The sequence below is a fragment of the Myxocyprinus asiaticus genome, chromosome 12, assembly GCF_019703515.2.
Source record: "Myxocyprinus asiaticus isolate MX2 ecotype Aquarium Trade chromosome 12, UBuf_Myxa_2, whole genome shotgun sequence".
In the NCBI taxonomy this organism is placed as follows: Eukaryota; Metazoa; Chordata; class Actinopteri; order Cypriniformes; family Catostomidae; genus Myxocyprinus; species Myxocyprinus asiaticus.
Genome location: NC_059355.1, coordinates 27,414,681 through 27,431,661, shown reverse-complemented (window position 1 = coordinate 27,431,661; position 16,981 = coordinate 27,414,681). Strand labels below are relative to the sequence as shown.

The 16,981-nt window shown below is 36.8% G+C and overlaps 1 protein-coding gene and 1 non-coding gene across 3 annotated transcripts in view; both read right to left on the bottom strand.

Moving 5' to 3' along the window:
• Positions 1–16,054, bottom strand: part of LOC127449386 (protein Shroom2-like) — a 71,182-nt gene extending 55,128 nt beyond the window's left edge. Inside the window, exon 1 of one of the 2 annotated variants that reach the window (XM_051712753.1) lies at positions 15,145–16,054. In XM_051712753.1, coding sequence (XP_051568713.1) covers positions 15,145–15,357 — 213 coding nt within the window. In that variant the 5' untranslated portion in view covers positions 15,358–16,054. The remainder of the gene's footprint in view (positions 1–15,144) is intronic. The other variant, XM_051712757.1, reaches the window with a different exon arrangement.
• trnag-ucc (transfer RNA glycine (anticodon UCC)) lies at positions 14,703–14,774 on the bottom strand. Its single transcript has one exon. It is a non-coding gene; the product is annotated as a tRNA-Gly (tRNA).
• Positions 16,055–16,981: the final 927 nt, after the last annotated feature.

Here is a 16,981-nt window from a genome sequence, read left to right as displayed (position 1 = left end):
AGTATTCACTTTCTGCACAACTAGTACCACCAAACAGAACTGCAAAAATAACCATTGTTCCAAATACGCCGCCGACTTCTGTTGATCGAACAAACAGATAGCCCCACCCCCAACTCATTGATTGAGTCAAATGTTGTCTGGAAGAGTACAGTATTTGCAGTTTTCGAGTAAATCCACCTACAAATGGCTTACTTATAGTTTTCTCTCAATATTAAAGGAACAGTTCACCCAAAACATGGAACATAAACTAAGATACTTTAATGGAGATATGTGTCCATACAATGCAAGTGAATAGTGACTAACCTTTAACCTCAAAAAAGGACACAAAGGCAGCATAAAGATAATCCATATGAGTCCAGTGGTTAAATCCATGTCTTCTGAAGTAATCCTTGTGCAGAGCGCTAAATGGCACAATCGAGCTTGGAATCATGATCTCCAAGAATAGTGCTGATGTCAAGGTTTATAACGAAAAAGAAGTTATATTTTGGTCTGTTCTCCTCCAAAATAGACTCACTGACATCAAAAAGACAAAAACCTTTGTATGTACTTTTTGTCTGTGACCTGCTTTAGAAGATAGATGCCTTTGTAGGCAGTAGAAAGCAAGGCAGCTCACTAGTTTCTGGAACGGAACTATATAAACATATATTTCAATTAAAAATGTTTAAATGAAATGGATCTGACAGGCCATATTACTTTCAGGAAAATTAAGCACCAAGGTAAATGCAACAGGCTTTAACACTGGAAGTTTGGTCCGAAACGGAGCAAGGTTCACATGAAAAATTGGTAATATGAAAGCTGTCTTGCGGACTGAGGAGTGGACCTTGGTCCCGAACCTGAGACTACCTGTAGGAGGTGAAATTAAATTAAACTGTGGCATGGTTCGCTTGAGTGAGAAAGCAACCTGTACTCAGATCCTCACTTGTTCATGAAGCACTATAATCTACACACAAGGCAGGAGAACATAAGCAAAGCTGCAACATTGCTCGCAACCAGCTATCTTCTAAAAAAAACTGTTTGCGAGAATCAGATATAGTCGCCTTGGCCTGGACATGCATATCTGCTGAATTATGGCATCTGATGACGCACAAAGACACAAGTGTCGTTCACTGTGGTGCGCATAATGACACAAAATTAATAAAAAAAACACACAAATATAGCGATCCGCATTGTGTTTTCCATCATGTGCGCGTTTGTGATGACGCAAGTTGATGAAGAAAAAACATCGGAATTCAACAGAATCTGAAAGAGTCTGAACCCAGACCAATGCTGCGTGGGGCGACGGAAACAAATGCACTCGAATTCGGACCACAGCAATAGTGCCCAGTATAAAAACCACAGAATACAGATAGCTTGTATCCAAAAGGGTATCAACAACCTCACTTTTTTCCCAGAAATTATTTAAAGAAATATGTGAGACTACAGAATGTTCTCATCCTTCACTTGAGAGAGTCAAATGCAAAGAGTGAAAGTTTAAAACTTGCACAGGTTCATCTAATCCAGTCCAAATTTATCCCAGATGCTGAATCATGCAAGTCCAATGGGCTTCAGGCTGTCAAAGATAATTCACTAGATTTGGATAATCAAACAAATCTCCAACATTCCTGTGCTGTTCCTGGCACTGCCAGTTTGCCTCAGGAATCTCAGAGAATGTAGTGAGATAATCCACTGAAACACTCAGAGAGCAAAAAATAAATACCATACAATGAAATGTTAAACAATTAATTTCATCAACTGCACCCTGCAATCAGCCTATGACAAAATACATTAATTCCAACCTTTCACTTCTGTAGCAGTGGTTAAGTATTTGCTGCAAAGTCTAAACCCTCAATTGTACTCCCTTGTGTACATCACACTCTTTGTGTTGCATTCTTCAGCTTGAATCTTTTCTTGCTTTTGTCTGTAAGTCTCTGTAACATTCTAAATGGGCTTAATATAAACTTCAAGTAATGGACAGTTTATAAGCTAGACCTTTTGAAGTTCTTGTTTAACACTTGACAACATATAATTGTCACATCATTAACAGATCTCTGTCACTTGTTACATGCCTAGAGGTTTGGATGAAATCCAGCCCATGAGCAAGAAATGTGTACTTTCACAAAGACCAGTACAACATCAGCCTTATCTCTGTAAGCAATGGAGCAATTGTTGAACAGTTTTAACAAATCTCCAAAATCATCTGATCACAGAAAACTTCACTAGCACTGTGACCCAGTTCTCATACTATCCATTCGAAATGCAAGATAAGAATTAGCACATCTCAAGAAATAGTAGAGTAAGCCAAATGTGTCCAGATTACATACTTTATCAAAAGGATTTTTGTGCATCCGTGCATGTTTTTGGGCTAATGCCGACAACCTCTTGCACAACAGGAGTTCATAACAGTTCACTTTTGATTTATTAAGTAGAAGGAAAAAAGTTGTGGAATGTAAGTTGTAGCCATTTTTAAAATGTATGAACCTAAAGGTTAAGTATAAAAAAAATAAGTTTAGTATAATTCATTGGTAACACTTCACAATAAGGTTCTATTTGTTAACATTAGCAAATGCATTGTATCATGAACTAACAATGAACATTATATTTTACAGCATTGTGCATTGCTTGCTCATGTTAGTTCGTAATGCATTGCATGGTTAGTTCACCCAAAAATCTAAATTCTCTCATGATTTACTTACCTTGAAGCCATCCCAGATATGTATGACTTTCCTTCTTCAGAAGAACCAAAATGAAGAATTTTATAAGCCCATTTCAGCTCTGTTTGTCCATACAATGCAAGTAAATGGGTGTCATCAGGCTGCTGGCTGTTTGACGGTCCAAAAGGCATATTTAGGCAGCATAAAAGTAATCCACATGACTCCAGTCTGAACAGAATCGATACGTTTGTGTAAAAAAATAAAATCAACAAATAAAACTTTATTAACTTCCATTTATAAACCGCTTCCTGGCAGCAGTCGATGCATCACATTACTATCTTGTGACGTAAGCACAATGTCGTGTTCACGCGAGAAGTCGGAAGCACGCTTTGCTCACAACAGAGGAACAAATGTCACACGAGTGTTAGTTTATTTCAAACAGAAATACAGCGCTGGGCGAAGCAACAATTTAAAGTTAAAAACATTTGAATTATCAATTTATTTCTTACACAAACCTATGGATATGCTTCAGAAGACACTAACTCAGTGTTTCCCAACCTTTTTTCTGCCACTTTACGAATAAAAAAATACCACGGCACAGCACTATCCCACATAACAATCATCGATAGTTTTCCTTTTCACGTCCATGTTTTCCCTCCGTCTTAGTAGCGTGTTTACTTGTAAAGTTTGAAAATGAGGTATGTATGTTATATAATGAGGTCACAGATGGCAAGAGCTCTAATTGGGTAATGAAAAAACAAAAAATTTGCTTCTTTTCAAATTTGTAGATTTGTTCTTGGAAGAGCATTACACCTCTAAAAATGTGGAATTATTGTTAAGACTTGTGGTTAAGGCTTGGAATGGTAATGCAGGTTCAATCCCAGGTAGCCGAAACTTTAGCCGAAACAGATTTCCTGAGAAAGTCATACCACCAATGCACCCCTGAACAAGGAAATTTAGCTCAAGTTGCTCCAGGGGTATTGGCTTCTATTATAAATTTCCCCATGAGGATCAATAAAGTACATCTATCTGTTTACACAGCCAGTCGAAGATTAAACAGTATGCTACTGAGGCTTTCTGCAATGGAATGCAGTACTGTACCTATAAAATATCAAACCTATTAACAAATGAACAAGAGGTTCTAGAAAATGAAAAAGATGACTATACTGTATATGATGGCCAGGGAAAACAGGCTTAAATGGCTCATGGATATTTTATATTTACCTTGAAAATGCTATAGATATTGTACTTATTTTTTACTCTAAACTTGTTAAGTGGAATGTGGAGATGTCAACGGATAATTGTATGTAACAACTGTATGCGTGACAGTCCAATAAACAACAGAGATAACCATCACAATAAATGCAGAATGGCAGTGACCTCTCTGAAAATGTTTGTGTGCCACTGACATGCTCACCATGTAAACTATTTGCAAACAAGGTAGGAACATGACCATTGGAAAAATCAGATGCAAAAACTTTCTACATGGTGAGGTTTGTGTTCTAGTTATAGCCATTATAGCAGCTTTTACCAAGTAAGCAAACTTGGCAAAAAGATTCAACACCAGGGACTAAAAATAAATTATTATTCATTTAATTTCGTTCCAAGCAAAAATGTTATATTTTATTGAGGTTTCTGCGTTTCACAGCCTTTTCAAATGGTAACCGGTTAGACTTGGGATGTAAATGAACAATCTAGAAGAGACCATTCGGTAATAGTTTGATTGATTAAGCTTATCGATCACTGATTAATTAATGTGCACAAATACCTTTAGTAATCTTCAGCAGATAGAGAAAAGACTGTCTATACAGTCATCCGTGGCTAGAGGGCACACTTTATGTCATGTCTTATCAGCAACACAGAATAAGAAACACAGCTGGTAAAGATGAAGCAGGGGTCAGTTTTATCATTGTGCATTTCTTTGTAGATGAACAGTACATATTCTGCACAAAGCATCCTGAAAACAACTAAAATATATTCATAGGAAAATAATACTTGCATTTCTTAAGTGTATTTATTAAAATGATTAGGCTACATGCACATACTTCAGTGGCTGTTTCATTTTTTCACGTTTCCTTCTACAGTAAGTATTATTTTTTCCGTTGTTGATGTTTTCAGTTATAAAGCATTTGTTAAAGAAAAATATGTATAGTATTTTTCAGTTTCAAGCTGTTCAGCACTTACAGTTAATTATTGTTAAAGTTAAAGATTCATCGAATTTCATTCATTAACGTTAATGATTGTCGATTAAGAGAAGTCCTTGCAATTTGCATCCCTAGTTAGAATGAAATAAAAGAACGGTTCAAAACTTTCTTTTTAAAATGAAAGTACTCTGTGCTTAGAAGAAAGTGCTGTGCAAAAGAAACAAGTGACCAGGGCCTTGTTTCCCAATAACGATTATCTTAGCGGTAAAGAGCATTTTCTACATGCGATTTTACAAACATTTGTTATTTTTTACATGCGTTTCCCAAAACTGCACTTAACATGAATGTGTGAGGGTGCACTTTAAGTGCTACTTAAGAGAGTCGCTCTCCGCATATGTGAAACGCTAAAATGTGACCGTATAGTCATTGTACTGTAAATTCATTATATTTGTGCGTAACTTTATAAACATTTGTAATTTACCTTGATAGAAATATTTAAAGATATTTTCGTAAAAGTACAACCTTATTTACGAAATAATCACATTTTGTTTTGCAACAGTTTTTGCAGAACGTTCTATTTCTTTTACACAATCACTGCACATTCATCAGGTGTGCATTTGTAATATTTCGTTTTCACAAACTGCTCTGTGGGTTTTTGCGAGGCGCAAAATAAGGAGATATGTAGAAGATGTACTTTAGTGTCATTCACCAATCAAAGGAAGGTCTACTCTATACAAAGGAAGGTCTACTCTATACAAAGGAAGGTCTACCCTTTAGTCCCAAAAATGATAATGGTAAGAGCAATGCTACAAAACATGTTTGGATCTACACAACCTGTGGTGCAGGCGAGAGCACCCTTGGGTGTCAGAGAGGACGAGGAGACGAGGATAATGAATCAATATACAGACAATTTTTAAAGAAAGTCATTGACTTTTTTCCTTCTCTCTCTAATTTTAATTTATACAGTTCTCTGCAACAACAATGCCACCATTTTGTTATTATGAACTAGTGCACAAATAACTTAATTGTTTGCCAATTAATTTCTCTTCATCCAATTTTGACTAACCATTTAATGCATTTATTATTATTATTATTATTATTATTACTATTAGTAGCCTTGTCAGTTAAAATAAAAATAAATAAAACATATGTATCCTGATATTTAAGTCCCAGCATAAAGTGAAGTTATAAGTATTTATTTGTATAAGGTGTAATTTGGCAATTGTCCTGCAGATGTCTGCATAAGTCTATGTCCTTACAATGATCTTAGCTCACACATAAATCTATGGCACACGTAAATCTACGAGCATCTTTAAGTTCTACTTAAAGGGATAGTTCGCTCAAAAATGAAAATTCTCTCATCGATTACTCACCCTCATGCCATCTTAGATGTGCACGACTTTCTGTCTTCTGAAGAACACAAATTATGTGTTTTTTTAGAAGGCATCATAAAAGTAATCCATACAACTCCAGTGTAATCCATCTCTTCAGAAGTGATATTATAGGTGTGGGTGAGAAACAGATCAATATTTAAGTCATTTTTTGCTAGAAATTCTTCTCCCTGCCCAGTAGTGGGCATGTGCATAAAGAATGTGAATCACCAAAAACACAAGAAGAAGAATGTGAAAGTTAAAGTGGACGTCGACTGAATAAGGAGGAGAATTTATAGTAAAAAAAAATAAAAGACTTAAATATTGATCTGTTTCCCACTCACACCTATCGTATCGCTGCTTCTTCATGGATTTAACCACTGGAGTCATATGGATTACTTTTATACTGACCTGTGTGATTTTTGGAGCTTCAAACTTTTGGCACCCATTCACTTGCATTGTATGGACCAAAACAGCTGAGACATTTTATTTTTGGGTGAACTATACCTTTAAGTTACAATGGCTTTGGAAACGAGCCGCAAAACTAAGATGAATTGTAAAATGGATTCTACAATCTACTTATAGGCTTACAATGTTTTCGGGAAACGAGGCCCTTGTCTGGAAAAACAAGCTCAAAACAAGGGGTTTGCCTCACCCAATATAAGCAAAAATAAGTTATTCGGTTTTTTCAGATACGGGAGAATTATAAGCATAGAAATCATAACAAACATAGTGTACAATAGCTTATATAAAATTACATCTTTTCAATAAATGTATTCTATCCCAAAAATATCTGTATTCATGCATACATGGGCATGTTTGGACTAAACGTCACTTCATACAGGCAAATTATTTGTATTATTTTAAACGTTGGTGTACCTGCAGAGAGTGCATGCACAGCCCATGTTCTTCTGAAGCTAATACAATCGTGAATCAACTTTATACTGATTTAATAACCAACATTGGGGTAAAACAAAAGGGAGCACACACTCATTCCTCTGCTCTTTAGCTGTAATAGGCCATCTGAAACCAAACATTTTCACAAAGTAAAGCCCAAAGTATAATTTGATTTTGACGCAAATGCTCGACGTTTGCATACAATCAAATGCAAGCCTGTAAAAGTATACTACGTATGACTGTGTGCGCATACGCAGAAGTTTGGCACATGCCAAGACACTGTTCTATTTCTCTTCAGGAGTTAAGACCTATAAAGATGTCTTTATATTCCTTCAGACTCGAGTTATACAAATGCGGGTATCTCCTTACCGCCTGACAAACGCGTTATTGACGTGCACATCTACAGTTGTTGTTTTTACCTTCATCTCCTGTTATTTACCGGCAATTACATCTTTATCTAGCACTTCTTCATGACAACAATGGCTCAAATGTGAGTGTTGCCACCTTGCGGACCAACAAATTTGTGCAAACAATTCCAAGTGCATGCGCATTCTGCGCATTCAAAGACATACAGTAAAAATCGGGCTGTACACGTTCAGTGCTCGAGCACTCTGCTGATGACGAGATTTGCGTCACACATCCTGTACGCAGATGCTCAGCGTTTGCGCCTGAAGTATATTTTGGACTTAAGGCCTTGATTAAAAAATTTGCGATAAGAATAATTTAATTTTAATTAAAGATCTAGTCAAAATCCTTCAGCATTAAATCTATATAAATGCATTATATCTACAATAATTCAGTGAAGACTAGGAAATAACTGAGAAAGTCAGTATACTTCTATTTTCTTTGTATCTGGATCAACCGTTAATGTATATGTAGTAATAATATATAATTGTTAACGAGGTCTACAGCATGTCATGGAATGCTACATCCACAAAGTGCAATTAGGCCAAGAAACGTGTGATGCTGTAGTTTACTTCCGGATCAAAGCACATGCTAATGTTCAACTAAAAGTACAGAAGCCTAATTTTTTCCAACATGATCACAGAGGTCGGCATGTTGTTCTGATAATTCCGGTACCCCAAGATGAGCCACGTTATGCTGACTCATCGACAAACGCCATCTCCATATCAGACATGTTTGCATCGATTCCCACGTTTTAAGCCTTCCCCTGTGGCATGAACGGATGTGTGTCATGTTTGCAGTGTGGGAGACCTGTGTTCCTATACTGCGTTGAAACTAGGTAGTAATTGCGTTCGCATAATCAGTGACAAGCACAATTCTGAGGTTCCATTTTTACCTCTAACATTGCACTTTTACTCTGATGGTTAGGTTTAGGTTGGTGATTTGGGTTGTGAGGTACAGTTTATAAAATGCATTCCTCTTCACTGTATTACTGCCTGTAGTATTTGAGGTATTTCAACCAAATTAACCAGTTATTAACCTGTTACAAGCATTTAAAAACATTATGGAATAACTGAAAGGAACTTTCATTCTGTTTTCAATTACATTCTACATTTAAAAAAATTGTTAGTGCGGTTTGTTTCTTGAACTGTTTTTAGTCTCTGTTCAACACACTTTGATGTCATATTAAACATTACTTTGGCCAGGCACTAATTAAAGAAACCTTGATGAAAACTTAATGGACTATGCCTAAATCTTTTAAATCTGGTGCAAAGGTTAATTTATGGCAAGATTTGCCATCATATGATCCATCAGGAACAACAAGTGACTTTAAGAGCATCAATGAGGGGGGTAAAAAGCTTCTGTACATTATTAACCACTCTCACCAGCTCCTGAAGTGTGACAGCGTCTGTAGGGCACACCAATATGTTTCCTGATGAATACACTTCCAAAGACGTGAAAAAACACAGACCCACTCAGCCTTGCCGTCTCCAAACAATCCTGCATATGCTAACAAGTCAAAGTTTACCACGAAATGAACCAACTTAAAATGTTTGCTCTTTAAAGACCTCAGCGATGGCAGGAATTTCACATCTCAAAGTCATACAGAGTATGTAGGGGTAGTTACCAGAGTTTTAGGCACAGTAAAGTTCTGCCCTATTAATCATGCTGAATATCTAGACTCTGAGCAAAGTATGGCTAAGAATCATGCAATTCATGGACAACATCATGCAAATTCCACACTGAAAGAAAGAGCAACTCGTTTTCTTTCCAAATTTATCTGCAAGGTCCTTCGGGGTTGATTATTAACAAGAAAAACACACAAAAACTTTCAGTCACCCAATGACTTTCTAAAGAACTACAGTGCAAGAGGCCAAACTGCCATTTCCACAAACATAAAGATAACACACTGCCCATAATGGAAGTTTACAACTACAAAATTGTTTAATGTTTATAACTTGTCATTACAGGTCTACATTGGGACTGCATTCTCAATAAATGACATCTGTTCTGAGGGAGATATTGGTGGTATTGTTGAAATTATTTATATATATATATATATATATATATATATATATATATATATATATATATATATATATATATTATTATTATTATTATTATTATTATTATTTTAAAATAGGAATGAGGTAATAAACAAAAATCCTCAGTTAATCATCTGCTTATGTTTAAATGTTTCGTGCTTTGGATAAAGACAAATGTGTGCACCAGATTTAAGACTCTTTTATGTCTTTTGTGCAGATCCTGTGATCTAGGCTATATAGCATGCATTATTCTAACAACTGTGTTGTTTAGTGTTGGGCAAGCTTCTCCAAAAATGTAGCTAGCTAAGCTACCAACTACTTAACAAAAAAACTAGTTAAGCTAAGCTAAAAGCTACACCTCAGAGAAAGTAGCAAGTTACACACCAAAAGTAGCATGCTACATTTAAGCTACTTAATTTTTTTTTCCAACCAGATGCACAGAGCATACTGTCATAGACAAAGCATCTCAAATACTAATCACATGATGTTTATAAAAGCCATGGTACAGTATAGTACAGTATACAAGTATACAGTATGATGCAATATAAAATGTATGTGCAATTAATCATTAACAAGTCATGTACATTTATATTTATACATGCTACCTATACAAACCCATGTCCATTTGAACATATTTTCCTTTCTTTGCACACTCCTGTATAAAACTCATACATATACTATTCATCTTATCCTGTAATTCTGTGTCTAGCTGTTATATTTCTGTATGTACTAGATGCTTCTGATCAGAGGCCAAATTCTTTGTGTGTGTGTGTGTGTGTGTGTGTGTGTGTGCGCGCGCACATCTGGGCAATAACAATGTGATATCTGATGGTATCAGATAGTAATACCATGGTACTTTGAGATACAATTACCATATTTATGTACAATTCTGTTTTTACATGGTGCTTCAAAGTATTTCAAAGAATACCATGGTACTCTCATGGTAATTTGATATATGATTACCATATTCATATACACCGATCAGCAACAACATTAAAACCACTTGCACAATATTGTGTAGGTCCCCCTCGTGCTGCCAAAACAGTGTCAACCAGCATCTCAGTATAGCATTCTGAGATGCTATTCTTCTCACCACAATTGTACAGAACGGTTATCTGAGTTACCGTAGACTTTATCAGTACGAACCAGCCTGGCCATTCTCTGTTGATTTCTCTCATCAATAAGGTGTTTCCATCTGCAGAACTGCTCCTCACTGGATGTTTTTTGTTTTTGGCACCATTCAGAGTAAATTCTAGAGACTGTTGTGTGTGAAAATCCCAGGAGATCAGCAGTTACAGAGATACTCAAACCAGCCCATCTGGCACCAACAATCATCCATGCGATTAACTAATCAGCCAATCATGTGGCAGCAGTACAGTGCACAAAATCATTCAGATACGGGTCAGGAGTTTCAGCTAATGTTCACATCAACCATCAGAATGGGGAAAAATGTGATTTCAGTGATTTGGACCGTGTCATGATTGTTGGTGCCAGATGGGCTGGTTTGTGTGTTTCTGTAACTGCTGATCTCCTGGGATGTTCACACACAACAGTCTCTAGAATTTACTCAGAATGGTGCCAAAAACAAAAAACATCCAGTGAGTGGCAGTTCTGTGGACGGAAATGCCTTGTTGATGACAGAAGTCAACGGAGAATGGCCAGACTGGTTTGAACTGACAAAGTCTACGGTAACTCAGATAACCACTCTGTACAATTGTGGTGAGAAGAATAGCATCTCAGAATGCTACTCTGAGATGCGGGTTGGCGCTGTTTTGGCGGCACGAGGGGGACCTACACAATATTATGCAGATGGTTTTAATGTTGTGGCTGATCGGTGTACTGTACAATTGAATTTAAATGGTGCTTCAAGGTAGTTCAAAGAATACAATGGGACACCTATGGTCCATTACTAGCCTACATGATTAACTTATTCATATACCATTGTCTTACCATGGTGCCCCCAGGTAACTGTACATGTCTAAAAAACATGGTAATGTCATGGTACTTTTTGATTCTCCTTTTGTGGAGAAATGTCTTTACCTGCAGTGTTGTTCACAAGCTGCAGACGACACGTGTTGAATTTAATAAAGACCTTCTTCATTAATGGCAAACGATAGGACGCATTTGCAGGTTTGGTTTCCATTCATTGTAGATCCACTGCAACCAGCGTTATTTTAATTTTCCATATTTTAAAATATACCGTGAGTATTTTGGCAAGTGAGAGCACACACCAAATGATTCAGCAGCGAATGTGTGAGCTTTCTGAGTCATTCAGATCGAATCGCAAACCGATTCAGACCGCTTTGCTATCATGTGTAACCAATTCATTTTAAAGAACCGATTCAGACGAGCAATTCATTTGTGAGTCTGACATTTTTAGTTCTGATTTAAAACTGGCATTAGTAAACAGCGGGTACATGGCATGATGTAGTCAAAGCTACACCGCTACCTAATCAAAAATATAGCTTTGCTACTGAAAAGCTACTTGATTTAAAAACTAGCGTAGCTACCACCTCACTACTCAGAAATGTAGTTAAGCTAATAGCTTTGCTATTTGTAGCGAAGCTACTGCCGATGTATCACCAGTGGTACGTAGATCAACCACATGTCTCTGGAAATTGAACATAACACAAAAAATATAAATTGCACTGAAATTGCCATTTGTTTATTTTCCCATTAACTTTACAATTTTAATCTATTTACCATTATAATTGTGATTCTATTAATTAGACTCGGATACGTAGCTAACATTCTTGGTGCAAGGTAAAAATAAACTGTACTTATGAGCTCATCCCATTCGATTACACTTTGGCTCCACATTACAAACTTTACAAACACATTCCAAATCCATACTGGCACAACTGGTCATGAAAGTTTTCTTTGGGGGTACTTGGATGGTCTGATTAAATCAGTTGGTCCTTGGTCTGAAAATGTTTTGAACCACTGGATTAAACCACTTCAGAAGGTATATGCTTTAAATAATAGCAAATCGGAAGAGACCTGTGTAACTCAAGCATTCCCACCATTTGCATAGTTTCTGTCACTGTGTTCAATACACTGCATCAAGTTTCTCCTTTTACATTTTTACAAAATATGTTTGAAATGACCATGCCAAAAAGTGTATATCTTTATTTTAGAGCATTCTTTCTATATGAGGTAATATGCCTCATGATATAATTAACTCCTTGTAATGTAAACAAAGGACAGCTTTATAGGCTTTTTGGGGGTACAAAACTTAAGGAGCACAGGAGAGCTGATGAGCAGATTTAAATACCCTAAATAACTATTAATTACACTAAATGTTCTAGTGCCCTCAGTGAAACTTAAGAGGAAGCTCTGTTTCTCAACAAAAGAAGTGACTTTTGGTGGTTGAAATTGAAGGGTTAAAGGAATGTTCCGGGTTCAGTACATGTTAAGCTCAATCGACAGCATTTGTGGCATAAGGTTACAGTGAGGCACTTACAATGGAAGTGAATGTGGCCAGTTTTTGGAGGGTATAAACAGAAATGTGAAGCTAATAATTTTATAAAAGGACTTGCATTAATTCTTCTGTTAAAACTTGTGTAATATTTGAGCTGTAAAGTTGTTTAAATTGTCATTTTTACAGTCGTTTTAGGGTTTGTTTACAACACATCGTCATGGTATCGAAGTTGTAAAATTGGCTAGAACTTTACACAGAAAAGGTCTGTAAGTGATTTTATCAAACTAAAATCATGTTTAGACGAATATCCTTTATGTCTTGTTGCTATGCTTTTGAAACAGTGAGTTTTAACCAGGGACTAAAAACAGTTCAAGGAACGTAACCGAAAACAGGAACAAAGTGAAAAACGTTATTTTAAAATGCTGATAACCGGTTAATTTCATTTAGATAATTTTTTCATGAAACCAAAGGCCAAAGTGTTTATAACAGTACATTTATGGAATTACACCACTTCATGTTGCCCGAAAAAATAAAACGTGTGCTGAAGGAAACTGCTGCATCACACATTTCTTTGCCTAATTGCCCACTGTGGATGTCACATTCTGTGAATGAAGACCTTTTTAACAACTACGTATAATTACTACATATACATGCACAGTTAATCAGTCCATGTTCAAGGAAAACATTATTAGAGGTAAAAAGTATATTTCTCAGTTGTTTCCAAGTCTTCACAGAATTATTGTTAGATATGATGCATTAATACAGATTTGATGCTATCGGGTTTTGACTGAGATGCAGATCTGTAATTAAAATTAAACAAAATTTTACATCCTCCTTCTTGTGTTTTTGGTGATTCACATTCTTCGTGCACACCACCCCCTACTGGGCAGGGAGAATAATTTCAAGCAAAAAAGGAATTAAATATTGATCTGTTTCTCACCCACACCTATCATATCACTTCTGAAAATATGGATTAAAACACTGGAGTCATACTTTTATGATGCCTTTATGTGTTTTTTGGAACATCAAATTTTTGGCACCCATTCACTTGCATTGTATGGACCTACAGAGCTGAAATATTCTTCTAAAAATCATCATTTGTGTTCTGCAGAATAAAGAAAGTCATACACACCTTGGATGGCATGACGGTGAGTAAATGATGAGAGAGTTTACATTTTTGGGTGAACTATTCCTTTAAATTGTACTGAACCTGGAATATTCCTTTAGGGCTGCTCTCCTCTGCCTAGTGCATCTAACCTGCTGGCTTATCAGCATGTGCTTTAAATCGCCCATATCTGTTGTGCATCCTAAGCTATGCGACTAAGGCAACTTTTCCTGTCAAGGTCATACTGAACAGCTGAACTGTTAAGAAAAGGAGAAAATGAAAAGTTTTCAAATGGTATTTTATAAACCTAGTTTGAGGCAGATATCGGTCGCAGCTGCAATCATTAAGAGAAAGTCCATTCTTTATGACACATGGGAAAACAGCAGACACCTACATTTAAGTTGGCCATTACAGATATTCCAACTCAACCCAATTAGCCATCTGATTGTTGTCATAAATAATGGACAAAAGTGTTTTATCAGTGGAATGGATTTGCAATTTTCAGTCGGCTCAAATGCTGACTTGTGGGATTGAAAGATTACATTTGAAAGTCTCAGAAAGCAGGCTACGGGCTTCTGAGACTAGTTCTTCCTTCTAAACAATGTTCAAGCTCCCTATATACAAAATGAGAATAACTGATCCCAGGATGGAAATGAAGCTCAGACATTTTGTAGAAAAACATGATTGCGTTGGCCGGGAATCGAACCCGGGTCAACTGCTTGGAAGGCAGCTATGCTCACCACTATACCACCAACGCTCGATAGGTAGAACTGCAGGATTCAGCCGAAAATTCCGAAAGCATTTTAGATGACTATTCAACTAAATCATTCAATACTAATCTCTAACGATATCCTTCAGCTTCTTAACTTTAACTAGCTATGTAACGTATCAACGGAATTATCAGTACATGTATAAGCTCTTTCTATGGCTTTGAATGAATAAAAAGGAATACTCCTTTACTTTAGCAAATAGTCTACTTTTTTTTTTTTTTAAAGAGAATTGTTATTTCTAGATATGAAATATAGAAACAGGTTAACTCTGAGCATTATTAAGACTCAAAACTTAAGTTAGTTAAATAGTTAGAGCTTACTTTTCTCTTTTTATGTAGAAAAAGGCTGATTATTTACCTTGGTAATGAGAAGAGGTTCTCCATGCTCCAGTCCACCTCTGAGGGTAAAACCCCATGGTGCTCCCCCAGAGAGGGTCACGTCCACCATTGTCCATCCTTCACTACTACCATGATGTTCATGAAAGCTCGCAGATCTTTCTGAACTGTAAATGATCCTGTGATCTCGTTCAGCAAACGCAGAGTCTAAAGGATATTGGTTGATAGTGTCCATTTCAAAAACAGTCTGTTTCAAATAGCAGAATATGTCCGGCTTCTGTTTTATTGCAATAAAAACGGGGGTAGATTCCTAGTCAAGTTCCTACATAGTCCAAAAAGTATGACTTTGTTCATGTTATTCCATGAGATAATTAAATGCAACAAGTAATGGGTTCACAGCCCATCATCTCCTCTGTTTGATGCGTCCAGGACGAGGCTTTGCCCATCATGTAAAAACAGTATTAAATAAACCGCAAATGAAATTTCCAAAACAAACTTCCAAACTTATATATTTAGGTTCGCACTGTTGAAAAACACCCCACGATGAACGGAGATGTTAAACTTGATTCTGTTAACGGTTGTATTATCTAACCCCTTATATTATGTTAGCATTAGCTAAAGGATTCAGTTCAAGTTTCTCTCGCCACCGAAAACAAGTAATTAATAAAAATAATTTAAAAGCATCATTGCGATGCCTGAAGAGCTCGCAACCACCCGGATTCAATACGTAAGCACCCACAACAGATGCGTCATACAGGTTTCGCTGTGTTCACGCTATAGGTTATGTTCGTCCAATCCTGCTCTAAGTATGTGTGTGTACCGGTGGAGCTAGTCAGCTAACCGCAAATCAAGAAGTGGATCAACACCGCACTTTATATCTCTTCCCTGAACCACATTAAAAGTTTTCCAACTGCTGTTCGAACTGTAACAACACATTTTCCCTCTTAGATTTCATCCTAACGCAGAAAAAACTCTGTGATGAGGCACTAAAGCTGAAATGCTGGATGGCATAAGGTTGACCTGTTGGGTCGTTAGTGGATTACGCACATAGGATGGGGGGAGACTCTTCTACCTGTATGCTGCTGATAATCAAATCACATATAAGGAGCAACAGCGACCTCTGCTGTTCACTATGTGTAGCCACACTCATTTAAACTGTACAACTATTCAAGTGTGGAACTTTTGCTGAATTTCAAGGAATATTCCGTGTTCAATTCAAATTAAGCTCAATCGACATCATTTGTGGGATAACATTGATCACCATAAAAAATAATTTCGACTCGTACCTCCTTTTCCTTAAAACAAAAAAAAAAAAAAATCAAGGTTACAGTGAGGATCTTACAGTGGGGGGCCCAATTTTGGAGGGTTTAAAGGCAGACATGTGAAGCTAATAATTTAATAAAAGCACTTACATTAATTCTCCTGTTAAAACTCGTGCATTATTTAAGCTATACATTTTAAATAGTTTTCGCTGTAGATGTAAATTACGGGGATAACGTCTCGGTTATGTATGTAACCTTGGTTCCCTGAGATGAAAGGAACGAGACATTGCGTCACTAAGCTGAAGCTATGGGGAGTGTCCTACTACACAACCAAGTCGAAACCTTTCTACAACAACGGCAGGATTGGCTATGGTGTTTAAAACCCCACCCTTTTAGGCGTGAAGCTGTCCGTGTGGCAGACCTCTGCCTTTCTTCAGAAGGATTTTTAAGATTCCCATCACACCACACTACACGACATAACCTTCCCAGAGAGGAAACATGATGCCGCAGTCCCGCAGCACGGTGACTGACATGAGTATGCCGCAAGTCAATGACCCTCATGGTGAGCCAGGAGGGAAACACTCAGAATACATATAT